General features: G+C 38.1%; 1 protein-coding gene across 2 annotated transcripts in view; it reads left to right on the top strand.

The window, feature by feature from the left end:
* LOC124552242 (NPC intracellular cholesterol transporter 1-like) overlaps window positions 1-19051 on the top strand; it is a 59867-nt gene that overhangs the window by 29217 nt on the left and 11599 nt on the right. Inside the window, exons 8-11 of one of the 2 annotated variants that reach the window (XM_047126524.1) lie at window positions 4527-4710; window positions 4867-5169; window positions 9111-9413; window positions 16750-17019. In XM_047126524.1, the coding sequence (XP_046982480.1) occupies window positions 4527-4710; window positions 4867-5169; window positions 9111-9413; window positions 16750-16992 (1033 nt within the window). In that variant the 3' untranslated portion in view covers window positions 16993-17019. The remainder of the gene's footprint in view (window positions 1-4526; window positions 4711-4866; window positions 5170-9110; window positions 9414-16749; window positions 17020-19051) is intronic. The other variant, XM_047126525.1, reaches the window with a different exon arrangement.

Genomic DNA, 19051 nt, shown 5'->3' with positions numbered 1-19051 from the left:
AGATCCGTGGCTGATGCACAGACCAGTCTGAGTTGTGGTGGGGAGAAGGGTCGCCACCATGTGACCTGTGTTTACGTTCAGTGGTTTTTTGTTTCTTCCTTGTTTCTTGCTCTCACATTAAATGAAAACAAAATGGATTTTTGTGGCCGGGAGCTAGCAAATGAATTAAAATACATTCGTATAATTACGGAAGGCTAAATTATGCTATTAGTTTCATATTTTATGTCCACCTTTCTGACAGTCAAGCATTAATAGCCTTGCAGAACAATGAAGTTATTTTTGTTGGTTTGCTAGAGAGATTTGGCTTTTATTAAATATTTTCCGCTGAGGCAGTCAATTTATTTGAAACAGAGTGTTTAATTTCACACTGTTGGCTAGTTTCAACTGTGCGCTGCATTTCAAGTGCACGTGTGGCATTACGCCATAATACAGAACCAAACATGAGATAATACTGGTACTCCAAGAAAATTTGCATCCGAATCTGGACTTACGAATGTGCGCTTTAAGCCGAATTACGCATTTTAGTGTGGTTCACGAAATTCCGATGCTCTTAAAGTATCCTCTGATGTATTGTTTGTTTTATGTCATAATGTAAGATCTTTTAATGTTTTACACGTAGGAACATAGGGTTTCCTGCGTCATCGTAGCTGCGCAAGTGCAGTAACGCCCGTTATCTGGTGCTCTCTGGCAACTGCTGAAACGAACCTATTTCTAACAGGTCACGTGCCACAGGGAGAATTCCTAGAGTTTTGTTTGCTGTCGTAGATTTATGTGGAGAAGTGGCCTTGGTCTCAGACGAAATAATACGCTAGCACGGAGAATTCCAGCAGATTTCGAGGAGAAACTGGTTAACTTCCAGCAGTACTCCATCCAGTAGCGGAAGTATTACTTTCATCAGTTTGGCAAAGCTAACGAGACGCAAGTATTTTTAACAAGTTGAGCAATGAGACAGTATCCATGAATAGGTTAGTAAGTACCACATTAAGAGAAACCGGCAATAAAAAAATACTGAAAAACTGCAACAGCCAATTGGAGACATTACCTACTGTCATTCTGAGGAGAACAACTGCTCAGCAAAATCTTTGCCAAGGGCTTAGTGACTCACTGCTGAGAAAAGGGCTGGATGACAATGCAACTGATTGTTGACTGTTTACTATTTGGAAGCGCAGATGTGAGACATTGCTTGCTACAAGACATGCTGGTTTTGCATGCTTTTAAGGGATGTATAATGACTGAAATAAAAGGTGAATTTGATTCACAAAGGACCGACCTTCTCGTAACACCAAGGAATGACTTCAGAACTGCAGGTGCTTGATGTGGCCATAAACAAGCCATTAAAGGACAACCTCTGAAACGTGTATTAAAGTTGGAAGAAGATCATTCGCTTACACCATCTGGTAAGACTGGGAAGCTATCAGTCACCCTTATGTATGAGGGGTTCTTTGCTCGTGGTCCTCCATATCATCAGAGAAATGATGTGTATTGAAAGCGTTGGATGGCAGAGAGGATGACGAACTATGGGAAGAGAATGATGAAAAGGATGAGACTTAAAGTGATAAGGTGGATACGTGTACTCATAGTGATGAGTGAATAAGTCAAAATATGGTACCGGTGTGTTAGATACCAATGTGTTCTATCACACGTTAGAACAAATGTTTTCTGTACATACCTGTGTTTTACATGCCAGTACAAGTAAATTTCTGACAATTACTCTCCTCCCAGTCAATGAGGGGCTTATTATCAAGCAAAAATTTTTTGTTTACATATGCAAACAATTATGAAATGCATAGCAAAGGGTACTTAGCATGGTAGTGCATCAGGGTTTTCTTATGTTCCAGTTGTGCAGGAAGAATGACTGTTTTGGTGCCACTCTGTTGCTGTATGAGGTGTGATCAAAAACTATGGTGAATGAATTTTTTAGCAGCCATTGCTGGTGGTACAACTATTTGATGTAATTTGTTACATAGTCTGATCTGTTGAGACAGGCAGTGTAAAATTAGAACTCGTTCTGACTTGGCAGACAGGGTCCAGAGACACTGGAGTAATGTTTTTATCGTATGTGTCTCATGTCTTGGATTTAGAACAATGAATGAACATTAAGTCCTCTTTCAAGGTCCAAAGAACTGTGAAAGAAACAGACGAAGAAATTGGTGTATAGTGATAATACTGTAAATCTGAAGACCGTTTACAAGTGGTTTGAGTGATTTAAAAGCAAAAGTAAGTCATTAGAAGACAAGCAACATTTGGGACATTGATCAGCCTCAAAACCAAGGGAAAACGTGCAGAAAATTGAAAAAGTTGTTCTTTCAAACAGATCAACAATTAGAGAGTTTACTGAAGAATGTAGCATCGAGAGTTTACTGAAGAATATAGCATCTCATGTGGGTCTGTTCAAAACATTTTAAACAATAATTGGGAAGTGAGACAGGTGAATGCAAAATTTGTTTCCAGACTTCAGAGTGATGAACAGAAGAAAAATTGTCAGTTTACTGAAGAATCGTAGAGCTGGAGTTGTTATCCAAAAATGTAACTGGAGGTCAAACTTCAGTCAATGGGTGTGACACTAAGACAAAAACTGGGTTCCCAGTGGAGAACCAGTGACTCTCCTAAACCTTAGAAAGGCATGTCGGTCAAAATTGAATATCAAAGTCTTGCCCATAGAAAAGAATGGGCCAAGCCATCCTTCATCATGACCATGTGACATGCCACACCTAATTTTTTTTAGTAAAGAGCTTTTGGCCAGAAAAGTGTTCCTGTCTGTCCGCATCCGCCTTACCCACCAGATTTAGCACCCTGTGACTTCTGGCTCTTCCAGAAAATTGAAACCATACTTAAAGAATAACATTTTGGCACCATTCCTGACATTGAGAGGACCACGACATATTAGCTGTATGCCCTTCCGAAAGTAATGATTGCAGTCATTGATTCAATATTGGGATAAGTGCATAGCTAACCAAGGACAGTATCTTGAAAGAGATTAAATCAAATTCCATGTAAGCTTATTACTTATTTCTAATAGAATTATTCACCATATTTTTTATCACATCTCATGAGTGTAATCTTGTCTTTGTGGAGCCTACTGAAGTGATTTGAAGGAACTGAAGAATGTTGCTGTATTCTTCACTTAACCTCATTCTTGAAATTTTGTGAGTAGATTCTCACAGCAAGCGTCAGGCTTAAGTCACTTCAGGTTTTCCAACATTTTGATAACGTTCCACTATAAGTCGGACAAATCTGTAACGATTTGTGCTGCCCTTTGTATATGCTGGATGTTGTTGCCAGTTAATTGAAGTCTGTCACTTACCTTGCCCACACCTCAGCTTATGTGATTGTTCCATTTCATATCCCTACAAATTTACACCCATGTATTACATAAGCCAACTGACTTCACTCGTGACACATTGCTATTATACTCGTAGGAGACGTACTTTCTTTGTGTGTGTTACATAATTTTACATATATCTACATTAAAGCTAGGTGCCAATCTTTGCACCACTTTGAAATTGTATACAGATCTGACTGAATATTACTGCAGCTTTTTTTTCCACATAGTATTTAGTTGTAGGTAACTGCATAATTTGTAAATCTCTGAGGTTACAATGAATATTTTCTGTGGATGTCATTAATATACGACATGAACAGTAAGGGTTCCAATGCACTTGCATGGGGCATACCTGAAGTTATTTCTCAATATGTAAACTCTCCATCCAAAACATGCTGTATCCTCAGTACTTATATGGTACCGCTGTATAATCCTACTTACGTTAAATGTCCGTATGGTACAAAATCAAATATCTACCCGATTTTCTTGATCCATGGCATTCAGTATACGAGGTGTTTTTGGTTTTGTAATTGGTTGGTGAATAGTAACGCAGGTAAGGTTAAGATGTGTAGCATGTTCTTGTTTTTAATTAGGAATTGTCATCAGCGTTTGAAGGCAACAAGCAAACATATTAACAAATGTTTAGAGTTGTAGGTAACACTATAAAAAAAACAATGGTCTACAGGCTCAGCTATATTTAATATGTTGGAGAACCTTAAACCATAATAACTGTTTCATAACTTATGATACTGCACTCATTGCAAGTACTTGTTATAAAGTGTTGTTTACTGCTTCAATATTACAATTTTTTTCAACATTTACAATTAGAGGTTAAACTGTTAAGTGTTTGAAAGGAACAAAGGATATACACAATATGTGAGAAGGATAAATGCAAATTAGAGTTAAGAGAAGTTTTGTCCATTTAACGCACAGGAAAATAGAAGTGGGTGTAGACCCAGCTTAGTTAAATCCTCACATTTGTATTTTAATCATGTTCCCTTTCCCTGTTAATTTGGCTAACAGAGCTCAAAATTTCTGACATTAAATTTTGAAACCAAACGAATGTGTTAAAATGTTTGGGATTTTCCGAATAGTTGTTGCTGGCATCATGTATGTTCAATTTTTCCAGTTAAAATATATGTAACGTGCAGGTATTTTGTGATACTCTAAACCTAGCAACCTTATTTTTTCCGTTTTCATTCAGGTTCCGTCCAGAAAACGGGTCATTTTGCCCTCACCGTGCTCCGGGCTGCCAGATGTGTTTAATAGAAAAGGACAACAAGACAGGTCGCCCAAGTCCACAGGCTTTCAATCACTTCCTGCCATTCTTCTTAGCAGATAATCCGTCGCCGTCCTGTGCCAAGGCGGGACATGCGGCATACGGCCAGGTATTGTGAGGTTACAAATTTACCCTTCCTTGGCCATATGCAAGTAACGGAATGTTGGTGACTGAATGCTGAAGCATGTGCCCTGTAATTTTGACACCTATTTATAATAGATATGAAATGCAAAACAATTTTGTGCAAAAATATTGTTTGCTTCAGGCTGTGGTAATAAAACCAGATGGGCGTGTGGGACCAAGTTACTTCATGACATACCACACCATCCTGAAGACTTCAGCAGACTATTACGGAGCCATGGCTGCGGCTAGAGAGCTTTCGGCTGAGATAGAAGATTCGGTGAATGAGCACCTCCCAGAGGGAGCGCATGTGAAGGTGTTCCCATACAGTGTCTTCTACGTGTTCTACGAGCAATACCTCACGATGTGGCCCGACACGCTGCGCAGCCTGGGAATTTCCATTGCTGCCATCTTCGTCGTCACTGTTCTGCTGATGGGGCTTGACATCGTAAGTTGCAGTAGGCGTAATAATCATCTGTTCCTCGTTGGCTCGCTAATTTTTTAGTAGTACTGACTTAATAATAGAGGTTTGAACAGCAGTTTGTCACAGAGTTCACTACATTATATAAGAACATAACTACTCTGCAGGTATCAAGCACAGCTACCTTGTGCAGCTGGCAACACAGTAAAGGTTGTGTAGACTCTTTAGTCTGCTTTGGTATTATTCTGGTATCCAATGCTATTGTTTCTTAATAGTGCCATTAGGGCTATGCATGGACGTAGGCCTTCCTTTTTTTGCTTAATTTCTGTCATTCTCTTCCTATGGGCTTCCCTTCTCTCTTCAGAGCATGTTATTCCAGCCTCCTCTGTTTCTTCCTCATGGTCAACTTGCCATTTGTCAATTTAGGAATTCAAGGTTTTGCAGTTTTGGATTTCTTGTAGTAGATATTTTGGGTAAGTCGACATAAATTTTCCATTTTTGGCATGTAATTGGCATGTAATTTTGTTTAGATCCATTATCTGAGTGGTTTCACCAAGATGTTTAAATTGTGGAACTCATTTAATTTTGTTATTTTTCATCTCCACAAATTTTGGTGCTTTCTTATTGCAGATCATGCACTCTTTTCAAAATAAACCTGGAGACTGAGTTTTTCTGCAGTAAGAATTCAACCTGAATTTCAGTTTATGAAATGTCCAGAAGTTAATATTTCTAAAAAGTCTGTAAATGTCAAGCAGTGCATAGATAACTTGCTTATGCCTAAAGTGATTGGTTGCTAAGCTTTGAGGACTTTCTTGTATCACTTTTCCAAGGGTGCAGTTGAAAAGTAGTGGAGACAGCGCATCTCTTTGTCATACTCTCATTTGATTTTGAAAAGACCAGAGATTTCGCCCATAAATTTAACCTGGGCATTTGCATCTGTCAGTGTCTGTTCTATGATTGCAAGTTCTTGTTGATCTAAATGAAGTTCTTTTAATATTCGAAAGAGTGATTTGTAGTCAACTAAGTTGTAAGATTCGATGAAATCAACAAATTAGTCAACTAAATTTTTATTACAAATTCTCAGGTTTCTTAGGACTAGCTTTGCATTCAAGATATGCTCTGGACACGAACCACCCATTCTGAATCCTGCCTGATAGTCTCCAGTTTTGGTGTAAGTTGTTCCTGTGCTCTATTGTGAAGACACTGGTATAGAATTTGGTATTCAGCTGATGCTAGTGAGGCTCCCCTGTAGTTAACTGCATCTGTTAAGTCTTCCTTCTTGTGTAATGGGTGAATTAATGCATTTTTCTAGTCTTCTGTAATTTATTCTGTTTGACAAATGTCTTATATGATTGTGGTAATCAGTTCTTTGAAATAACTGGCAATTTTTTTTTGGAGTTTCTTGATGCATACTTTTTGTGGTTGATATCTGATAAGCCTAGATTTCAAGTTCTTATATATCTTTCGTGTGTTTCTTGCGAAGTGTTACTATTGCTCAATTGTGTGGGACCTGTACCAGGTAGGACTAATGGGGATATTGAATGTATACAGAAAAGGGCAGCACAAATTGTCAAAACTTTGTTTAATCCATGGGAGAGTGTGACAGAGTTGCTCAAGAAACTGAACTGGCAGACTCTTGAAGATAGATGCTTGAAGATAGATGTAAACTATCCTGAGAAAGTTTGAGAAAGTCTACTAACAAAGTTCAAAGAACGAGCTATAAATGATGACTCTAGGAATATACAACCACCCCCTACATATCACTCACATAGGGATTGTGAAGACGAGATCAGAATTATAACATGCACAGAGACATTGAATTAATCATTCAGGCCATGCTCCATACTTGAATGGAACAGGAAGAAACCCTAATAACTGGTACAATGGGAAGTGCCCTCTGCTCTGCACCTAACACTGTTTTGCATAGTTGTCTTATTGCAGTTCTAATTGTTGTAAGCATCCTGTGTTGAGATGGAATTGCATACTCTTATTCCTCAATTCACAAAGGGTGCCATATTCTTTTCTGCAGAGGAATTAGTTACTGTTGATTTGCTCAATTTACTTTAGAGTTGTCACCAGTTCACTGCTTTTTCTCTAGTTCTTCTGTGAGAGATGGTTGGAGTGTGTTAGTGTTAAATTTGAGAATGTGACTCCTTATTTGTGAAGCTCTGAGATTTTAACTATACTTTTATTGTTGTCAGTTAATGATAAGAGCATGTTTGCACCCTTTCTGTCTTTGATGTTCATAATTTCTGTCGTTTCAATGAGAGATTGCTACACAGTCAGTTCAGAATTCACCAATGAATCAACTTGGTGATTTCCAGTGATTTCGATGTCACCTGTATGGATGGTTCCTTTCAGAAGTGTGTTGACATTATTTTAAGGTCATTATTACAGCCCTTCTTCTTATTCTTCTTATTTTATGTTTACCACTATGGGCTACATCAAACTATTTCTTTCCTCATGTTCTATATTTTCTTCTTTCTTTCATGGTGTCTGTTCTGATAAGTACAAACTTAACCAGTTTTGGTTTTTATGTCTTCAACAGTTTGTTACATTTCTTTTAGTGATGTGCATACTTGGATATTTTCTAGAATCACTTTAAATTTTTCCATCTTTTTGGTTTCTTTGATCCACGAGGTATCTGTTTTCAGTATTGCAAAATTTGTTCAGAATTTTGAGTCTGTGTCCATTGTTATAATATGGCTACAGTAACACTGTCTTCATTGTTGTCCTTATGCAAATGACTTCATTTAGGACTAAACAAAGTAAACCAGCTACAAATGTTGATTGGCCATCCTCTCTGCCCACATTTGATTTGTCTGCTATAAGCTAATTTTCTGGCTTTGGAACAAGTTGCTTAGTCCTCCATTTCATTTTAATCCTGATCAACTTGTTTGTGTTGAAATGAAAGTAAAAAATTTACCTGTTCTGTGTAACTGCTTTCATGATCCCTGCCAATGTGATTTTCTTATATTCCTCCAATCCATTAATGGGCACTGTTCCTGCTTTATATAGTATCTTTTTCTTTCCTTGACATTCATTAGAATTTTAATCTGTGTTTTCACTAAGAGTAATTGTGCACTATTTCATCTTCATTGCATCTTAGTCGTAACTGATAAACTATGCAGTTTGGTTGCAGCATATTTCTTTTTTCTTTTCTTCAATATGGTGTCTTTTTTTCAGTAGGTTGTCCTGGTGAAAATTAGTGTTTCTGAAGCAGACATTCAGATTTAAACAGTGAATAATTTGACAGGTATTTAAAATAGCTTCATTTGATTTTATCATGTCTAAATTTTCCTTGATTTCCCTAAATAACTTAAAGCAAGTGCTTGGCTAATTCATTTGAAAAGGACACAATTTCACTCCACATCCTTGCATACAAAATACTTGATTTATTTCTGCATCAGACTTTAGTCCCTCCCATAACTTTTTGTGTTACCTGGCTCATAGGTTGGAACAAGGCAAGGCAAGACAAGACAAGACAAGACAAGGCTAGAGCATACAAGGGTTTGTACGACCATAGCTAGCAAATCACTGTGCATTTCAAACTGGGATTGTTTTGTTGAGAGTAATATATTCTGGCTCTTGCCCCTATTATTATTATTATTATTATTATTATTATTATTATTATTATTATTATTATGTTCATTCTCTGTTAAGTTTAACCTGATAAAATTTCACATTTGCTTATTTTAAAGAGTATGTTTAGCAAGAAGACGTGTTAGCCACTGCAGGCCTCCCAAAAACTGTGGCGTTTCTCGGAACTGGACATTAATACACATTGAGTATTTGTATATGTTATATTGCTTGCAAATGGGAAAACTTGCTTGTGATAGATCTGTGGACTCAGTTTGGTTGATTAAATTTTAGTGGGTATCACGTTAGTTAACAGTTAATAAAATTAACAAATGGGATTTACTTTGTTTGATGCAGTACTGTAGTAGCTGTCAATTCAAACTGTGCAGGTTTCATCACTGGTGACAACTCTGACGATAGTAATGATTGTGACGGACATTGGTGGTTTGATGTACTGGTGGGGCATTTCGCTTAATGCCGTATCCCTGGTGAACCTGGTGATGGCTGTGGGCATTGCCGTGGAGTTCTGCTCGCACCTGGTCCACTCGTTTGCAGTTTCCGTGGAGGAAACGAGGGTTGCCCGTGTCACGGATGCTCTGGTCAACATGGGCAGCTCAGTCTTCTCTGGTATCACACTCACCAAGTTTGGAGGGATCCTTGTGCTAGCGCTGGCCAAGTCTCAGATTTTCCAGGTAAGCCCAAGTTGTGTTTAAATGTGTAACACAGTAGTCCGTCCATGTTTGGAAATACACAAATGCAAAGGCTGGTAATATAATGTAACATTGTCAGCAATATTTTCATGGATTAAGATACTTGGTACATGCATTGTGGTATTCACAAAGGAACCAGCGTAATTATTCTGCTGTGGCGTGTTCCTGAGTACTATTAAAATGTCTAAGAACTGCGTAAAGTCATACTGCAGAGAGAAATTTGTTGTTCAGGGATGTGATAACTGTTATACCTATCTGCTTTAATTAGACTAAAAATGGGAAAAATTTGGTCATAGAACTGGTATTTTCTCTGGCTGAAATACAGCGAATATTGTCACGTTGGTAGAGATCTGATGCTGAAAGTAACACGTACAAATGTTTCTTCATAAAATTTATGATCCATATGAATGAATGCATAGCATGATGATGCATACAGAAGTGTGCAGATTCCTGCTGCTCCATCCAACGTTTGGCATGTGTCTTCTTTAAATTGGATACAGGTGTTTCTAATGCTACACAATGAAGTTGTGTATCTGCTGTGATGTTGATTTCTTGTAAATCTTCCTCAGTTTTTGTTAACGTGGTGAATCTCTGCCTTCTTTGAACTGACTTTCCTGTCAGGGAAGTGAATATCATATTCAAATGTTGTATATTTTTCGTTATACTTTGGTGTGTTCCACACCCGTAAGAACATCTCATTTTTGGGTATATGGAATGAAAACTGGATCTGATAGTCCTTTGTTGAACATTATGCAAATATACATCCACTTTAGTGTCTCCTGTGGAACATGAATGAGTTGGTCCATTTTGGTGAAGTAGTACATCGTTCTCCCATTGATTTTTTTAAAAAAATTTTTTATGTATGAACTATATTTTTTCCTAAGAATTTTATGTCTCGTGCATTGACACCTGTGACAGCTGATGAATGTGGTTTGTGCTCTATACAACCTGTGGGATATGTTTTAATGGATTAAATTACTATTGAATAGTATTGTCATTCAATAATTAGAGACAAATTGGTCTGGAGAAAAAGCGTTTATCTTTACAAAATAATACTTTTTCTACTTTCCAACATAGTCCCCTTGAACATTTATGCACTTGTTCCAACGGGCTACAAGCTTTTTTACTCTGGCTGCAAAGAACTCTTTATCTTGATGTTTGAACCAATTTCCCACAAACTTTTTCATGTCCTTGTTGCCCTGGAAACTGTTCCCTCAGTGCACCAAACAAATGGAAATCACTAGGTTCTAAATCAGGACTGTAAGGGGGATAGGGCAGTACTTCCCAGCCCATTGTGTTGGTGGTTTCACAATGTAGTTGAGTAATATAAGGATGTGTGTTGTCTTGCTGGAGAATCACACCTCTCCTCTGAGATCCACATTGTGTCTCTTGTGGATGGCTTCACCTTGTTCAAAAGCAAATCCGAGTATTTTAGCTGTCCATTGTGTGCTGCTCTTTGAGATAATCACAAAAAAACTGGACCTTCAGTATCCCAAAACACCAACAACATGACTTTTCCTGCTGATGGTTGGATTTTGAATTTTTTCTTGACAGGTGAGTGGGTGTGTTTCTGCTCCATGCTTTGTCTCTTTGATTCTGGTTCATAACAATGAACTGTAGTTTCATCACAAGTTAAAATTTTGTTGAGGAAGTGATCACCTTCTCTTTTATAATGATCTTTTAGCTTTGTACACACTCTCAACCACGTCAACTCCTTTGGGACCCATCTTGTACATGTTTTGCAGTACTTCAGTTTGTCACAGATAATGTTAGTACTATACCAGTACTAACTTGAACCTTATCAACTATCATTTCCACAGTCTCACAGCAGTTGACACAAATAATGTCATCAATTCGACATTCAAGTGAGGGATTGAAACTGCAACTAGTCGGCCAGAAAGGTGTTCATCAGCCACTGAGTCGTGACCATTTTTGACCTCCTCTACCCACTTCTAAAAATTTGCACAATTCATATAACCTTCATCATAAACTTTACACATTCTACAGTATATGTTCACTGGTTTCTCGCCTTCAGCAAGTAAAAAACGAATAACAGAATGTTCTTCAACTAATGTGGATGTTTCTAGTGGACTCGCCATCTTGAAATGTATTTTTGATGTTATAAAGAAAACAATGTTGATACATCAGCTGATCAGGGCTCACAGTGATGCCAACTTAAAGCCATAAAAGTACCAAACTTGCCCTACTAACAGTTTTTTTTTCCCCCCTGCAGACCAATTTCTCTTTAATTATTGAATGACTCTTGTAGTTGAGGTGGTATTGCTTGGCATAATTCTCCTCTATCCTGTACATTTTCTGGAGTTTGATGGCTCTTTTGAAGCCAGTTCAACTGTCCAGTTTTGATTGTGATATTTCTTCTTAAGAGTTTTAAAGAGAGAGCTTTGAAATTGTCTTTAATTTCGTTGAAAATTCTGTGGTACGTAGATAAATTTTTCCAAAGTAATGGTTTTTTCCTCCCTCCAGTACCTTTGATGAACTCATGAGAGCACTGCAGAGTTCTTCTCCTGTTCACTCTGTTCTTTTACAGAATCGGAAATGGTTTCTGTGTACCTTCAAAGACCTTTCAAAATGCAAAAAGGTGAAGATGAAGATTGTCCTGGTACATTGGTGGCTCCTAAAAATACTTCCTTCAGGTTCTTTATCATAATTGTCAATGATTTCCTACATCTTTCCCAGCTTTCCTTTACCGTATAGGTTCTAGAACTTGTCTGTTTCCTTCTCAGAAAGGAAAGCTTAGTAGGTTGGGGAAGGTTGGAATGAAGGAACAGATCATTTGGAACTATCATATTGGAAGGGACCAACCAGTCTTGAGGATAAGAAGGGAGAAAAATGAAGGGACGGTGTGGAAAGGATAGGGGATCAAAAATAGCACATTGATAAGAATTGTGGGAGCTTCAGTCTGGAGACGATAAAACAGAAATAAAGATGGACTGAGAAAAGATAAATGGAAAATACAATATATTGTGCTATTAAGAACTAAAGAAGGTAGATAGAAGTTAGAGATCAGAAAAATTTCATTTGGGATAAATGTTAATTTTGTCTCAAAATCCAAAAACAAAACCAGCTTATAAATGCTGCTTCATAACGAATTGGGTCCAGATGAACTATTTTATCAGAAACAAGTCGCAATAGCTTTATTTTCTGCTTATAAATATTGGAAAAGCAACCAATTTTTGATTGATGGGCTGTGCCAGATAATGTGCATTACCAATTTGGAATGACGATGGTGTAAGAAAATGTTGAAGAAAGAAGTGAATGACACGTCAGTGCACTCGAGGCTCTGGTGTCACACTAATTTTGGACAGCTGAATGGTCTCTATGATATACACACGTAATGTATCTTTCAACAAATGAATGTGTATGTATGTATGTCTGCTGGTATAATGTGGAGATTTTGACTTTGTAGTTTAAGGTGGTAGGTGTTCTGAACTGAGAATCAGATATGTGCAGGGGTCAGGTCTGAAGTGCCATTGTAGAATATGGGTTCCACACACAACATACTGTGACCATTATGTTGTGTGTGGAGCCCATATCCTGTGTTTTGTGAAGTAAAAAGGCATTAACAATGTAAAAAAATTACACGAAGTACAATAATATGTGTGTGCATGTCCTTGGAACCCAAGAGGAGGAGGATCGGTCACAACAGAATGTGACAAGCTATCAGTTCAGGATACCATACAGTTGGTCCTGCAAAACGATGTAATGTAAAATCATGTTTTCAGTAAACGAAAACCGACTTATGATGGCACAGAGGTGCTGAAATATGTTTGAGTACAAAGATGTGTTCTTATGTAAAGGCAGAACCCGTATCTTATAATTTAACTGCAAATGCGGAAGAAAGGACAAGAGCTGCAGATCCAAAAACTGAACTACCATGTTTACAACACTGCCAAACGCAGCAAGAAATTGCGTCATAGCCAGTAATGAATGAATGTTTTGTGTTGGGTGTTTCTTGTTTTCATTTACTATTTCGAAAGGAGTGAAGAGAATAATCCAGGTTAGTCACATAGTTCAGTTAGTCCCTCGCAGTACCAGAAGGAATTGGCAATACTTATGACTGTTTGCCAGTTCTGCTGTCACAGAACTCAGGTGTAGGCTGACTGTCCTGTAAGTGGGAGGTGGTACTTGTTTCCCCACACCCCGTCTCTCCCCTCTGGCTCTCTTATTCTAGTTTATGATTCTGGGCAGCTGCCAGTCTGCACTGTAGTGACCAGAAAACAAAATCTGTTAACTTACTTTCACTATGCTTAAAACATTCCCCAGTAAGTGTGGATAGCTATTTTTGGTTCTACGATAAGTGCCTTGTCAGTTTTATCTGTAGAATTATCAAGTACGGATTGCATGTCTATGAATGCCCACAAAAGACCGAAATAGACATTCTGCAGATTTTGTAATTAACGAATTGAGTGAAGAAAGTAAGTCTAGAAACAACTTTAACTGTAGAAGCTCCGTGTTCCCAGGCAGTAAAATGCTGTTGCTTCTCAACATAATCAGTCATTTTTTGAAAGCTTAAATACAGCCAAAAGAAGAAAAAAGCAAAGTCCATTTTGTAAAAAAAACTTTTTGACTTTTTAAAATGTAAAGGACAACAGTCAGTCACAGAATCTGTAATTCACTGCAGATCTAGATAAAGAGATTTATCATTGGTGCTAAAATACAAACAAAGACACTAGAACAATCACAAAATATGAATATAGTTCTGTTACATAAATCCATATAATAGGGTATGTAGTGATAATATAAGATTACCAGAAGAGCCATATAGGCATAACTGTGTCGGACTATAAACCTGTGAAAATTGGCGCTGGCACGTGCGGGCAGAAGCAGAACTGAAGCTGTTGCTTACAACCAGTGCAGACAGTGAGAATGTGTATCATCAAGGACCTGTAGCCCCTCTATTGGAGTGTACATCTGAGAAGCTATAGGTTAGTATATCCGGGATACGCAAATTACACTGTGAATTACATGAACAGTGAACAACAGACTTTAAGTGCAAATAATCAATTTACAAAAGTTTTACACGACATATTTCATTAATGTGTGTCAGAAGGTAGAGAAATATGTTATGAATAAAACATAGAAATTTGGCAGTAATCCAAAATAACATAAAATAGCACCAGAAGGGGCATGAGATGCCCGCTCTGACATTACATAAGATAGAGGTAATAATCCAAAAACATTTTATGTTAAAGAACCTAATGTTTGGATAAATTTCCATATACACTCTTCCATATTTCTATCTGTTACGTAGCTATAGAAGTGTTGGTAATAGGTGTTTCAAATTACTGCTTCATAATTTAAGCAGTTTACAAACTCGCACTTGAAATTTTATTAGGAGCTAGGTTTACGTATTGTTTAAGAGAATTTTACAGCAAGAGGAATTGCTTAAATTATTTATTTACTTTTTTGAAAGAAAATACTCGTGCTAAGACAATGCATAAATCAATGACGATGAATGCTAAGGATTTTTTTAACGTTTGAACACTTAACAGTGGCTGTGCACCTCTAGTATACAGTGGCTTTGTATGTCTGATCATTTAGAAAAAAAATTAGATGTGATTTTAACAAAAAGATTAAAAATTTGCCAAAAAGTAGATCTATTCTCAGGTCCCTTATAATGGACTAAATAATTCATAAAATAGTTCTGCCAACAAAAAAGGGAGGTTTGAGAATTCTAATGGGGCTAACTCCAGGAGGGTTGATGGGAAGGGAAGCTATGGTGGAGTACAAGCTCACGTCTCTGGAAGACTAGTGCAAGGTAGGACGACCCAAATAGCCCATGCGGTGCAGCAGTAGCAGGCACTTGTGCTGTGGAGCACATTCAGCAACCGGGTACTGGGTGTCCCCAAGGCAGACTATTCCTCTGTACCCAATTGTGCACTCAGATAGTTGATAGGTGCTCTTTCTTATATAGAAAGCTGTGCAGTATATAAATTATTATTAGTATGTACAGTTTTGTGTGTTACACCCATAAGTTGGGGTAACGTTGGATGGAATTTTAATATTCCTTAATGTAGCTTTGCAAAGAATATTAAGTTCACACAACGAAAACTGAGATTTTCGGGATGACATTGAATATAATCAAAGAACATGAACTGAAAATATTTCAGTGATCAGATACTAACAAATAAGTGTCCGATGTTACACCCCATATGTTATGTGATAATTTTGGATGCTCATTGAATTTCTGTATAAAATTCCCTATTTCATTCTAATGGCGTACTGTCATCAAAAACTATCTTTCTAAAAACACACACATCCATACATTCTTTATAGATATTTAGAAAATATTTTAAACATAGTTACAAAATAATTTACGCATGTTCAGAAATAAATTTGTTGCTCATTTAGAACAACTCTAATGCACATTTTTAGAAGATATTTTATTAATAATGACAATATGCTCATAGCATAAATCATGAATCTAAAATTTATTCTCGGTGAATAAAAACTTCACCTGTCCTTCTCTAGGAGTCGGCAGCACTCTGACAGTGTGGTTCCTGTTTACAGCATCATCTGGAATCTCAGGAGAAATAATCAGATTTGCTGCTTTGATATTAACACATAAATTTGGCTTCCACTTATTTTGCACCCATTTCTATTAAGATTCTGACAAGTTACTTCAGTTGTTACCTCCTAATCATATGCTTTTTCTCTAATGTTCAATGTTTATGCTAATTTTGGTCGATGCCTTTCTGTATGACAGCTTCACTGATCATATAGCAACAACCGCCTTTTTAAGATTTTGAGGGTCGTAACTACATCAAAGAAGAGCATGGAGCCCCTCTTAAAAGTCCGCAGCCTTTTCAGATATTCCTCCAACATGTGTAGGTATCTGTAAATAGTTCACTAAATTTTAGTCCAAGTGAAATGCAGAGAAAAACTACATTCACAATTCCTCCTTCACAATTAATGAAGTAAATTATAAGGAAATTATGTGTAACATTTCTTTCTCTTCTAATAAAATAATGAAAGTGAAAGTGTTTGCATAAGATAACTAACAATAACTGTACACTGCAGTGGAAACTGTTACAAACCAGTCTCAACTTCAGAGTGTAACAATGTATGCTCGAACAGGCTTGTAAATACAGAAAAACACGTATTCACATGAAATAAAAGCTCGCAGTTAAAGACACTGACGTAAGAAGAGACATACTGTTCCTGCCAAGATTTACTCCTGTGTCCAATATTTCACCATCTTACAGTACCTCTGATGTGTTGTTCATGTAATGTGGTGTCATATTCAGTTACTTCATCACAACTCCAGAGAAGTGATGTGGAAAATTCTGGCCCTCAGGTGTTCTACTTCCGCATGTACCTGGGGATCGTGCTGTTCGGAGCAGCACACGGGCTGATCTTCCTGCCGGTGCTGCTGAGCTACGTGGGACCGCCGATGAACAGACAGAAGCTGGCCAACCGGTCGCGGCAGGTGACATGCGGCGGCACGGTGGTGCAGGTGAGCGAGCGGAAGCGCAGCTGTCGTTGGGAGCAGGAGCTGCAGGAGATGGTGGTGCCGGCCAGAGAAGAGAATAGGGCCTGAGGAGAGGCGAGGCACCGGAGCCGAGACGTAGGTTCGGGGCCGCCAGTTGTGAGGCCCGTCTGTGTGTAGAGGTTGCTCTAACAGTGTTGTAGTCCGCTACTAATGCCAGCTGCTCGCCGAGGCACACGACTGGTGGTGTACTGAACAAGATGCAGTCTTGTTAGTCCAGACAGTATGTGTGCAGCGGTCTTTGCAGTTCACTGCTTCTATTCCTTCTAACTACTCGGAGATCTGCACTCGTCTCTGGCCAAAAAACTGAGTCTCTCTTCAGTGTTTCCCACCAATTTTCTGACACTCTCTATTGTCCGAGCATTCAGTTGATACACTCAAAAAATGACAGCCCAGCCTTGCACATTTTCTCTGTTGTTTTGGAAGATATTTACAATTCGGTTTTTACAATGTGTAGCTGGAATATCGATGGAAAGCACCTGTTTCCCACTGTAAACAAAATTGTTTTTAATGTAGGATCTAATTGCAAATTCAATTGAGCAGTCCCAAATTGGTGTAGTGCGATATTTACTTTGCCAAAACCTATTAATAGTAATGATAAAATACGAAGAGTAAGTAGTTCTCCAGCAGTGATTTATCAGTGCCGCTACTGGGCGATAGCAGTCGACACGGGCCAGTCAGTGGTAAGTCACTTCTTGGAGTACTTGTTTTAATGCTCCTGTTCATATGTTTCAACAAAATAAACATCGCAGTGAACTAATCTGGGACTGCTGTATCAAATGGGCATGTAAAAGTGGGCTTTAAAGGTAATTTTGTTTGTAATAGGAAACAGACACTTTGTGCTGCAATGGGTTTCTCGTGAGATATGTGATGAGCAGTATTTGTTTGGGCTCACTCCAGCTGCACTTCGCAAAAGCAAATAAAGTTTGACTGTTTGCTTAAATTGTTCTGTTTGGGAAAGACCCAATCACAGAAAATTATGTGAAATGGAGCAAGATTTTCAGAGAAGCATCAGTTGGTATGGGGACTGGCCATTGACCCTCAAATAAATAAGTATAACATATTCTCCATACACACAAAAAATATCTGGAGGTAGCAAGGATAAGATACAGGAAATAAAAGATTTCTACAAGAAACCGGACTGTAGCTGTAAGACTAGAAGGCATGGAAAGGTGCACAGTAATTAAGGAGTTCAGCTACACAATTGGTGATCAAACACTGGAACAATAAGACCTATTACACATGGGCGATTTTCAGCAGCACTGCTGAGCAACGTACGTCAGTTGCTAACTTGGCTTAGCAGCGCTGCTGCTGCGCCTCTGCTTAGCAGCGCTGCTGCTGCTGCGCGTAATTGGCGCTGCTCAAACCTTGTACATCCCACCCAGTCGATATTATGGACTCAGACAAAAAAGAATTGCTTTGGCTTTGTTGGTAAAAAGAAAATTCAGGCACGAACGTTGTAAACGTAAATACTGGCAACACCCAATGTGTACCACTCGTGTAATATACGGACACTTTTATACTGTATATCGTAAGTTATGTAAAGACAGTCAAAGTTCTTCAACTACTTCAGGATGTCAGTACTGACCTTTCACGAACTATTACATTTGCTGAAAACACACATTTCACGCCAGAACACTTGCATGAGAAACGGTATTTCTGCAGAGGAAAGGTTAGCCATCACATTAAGATAAGTACAAATAGTTGATGTATAGTGGCTCACTCTACTATAACTACAAACACTTTCTCAACTGTGTTATTAGCAGTTGGTGATGCAAATTATAATTTTGTTTACATAGATGTCAGGTCTTATGGCAAAGTTCACATTCACAGATCTTAAAAAACAGTATGCTATTCAATAGGATAAGAGACTACAAAATGAACATTCCTAGACTGACACCAATATGTGCTGGAGGAGAGCCACTGCCATTTACATTCATTGGTGATGAAGCTTTTAGTTTGACAGAATATACGCAAAGACCCAATGGTGGAAATAATTTGCCAGCCATCAAAAAGATATACAATTATCATTTGTCACGAGTGGGACATTTCGTAGAGTGTATATCTGGAATACTCGGCAACAAATGGAGAATATTCCATCATCCACTCA

Source organism: Schistocerca americana, chromosome 10 (genome assembly GCF_021461395.2).
Source record: "Schistocerca americana isolate TAMUIC-IGC-003095 chromosome 10, iqSchAmer2.1, whole genome shotgun sequence".
Lineage (NCBI taxonomy): Eukaryota > Metazoa > Arthropoda > Insecta > Orthoptera > Acrididae > Schistocerca > Schistocerca americana.
Note: the sequence above shows the minus strand (reverse complement) of the source record. Positions and strands in the feature narration are given on the sequence as shown.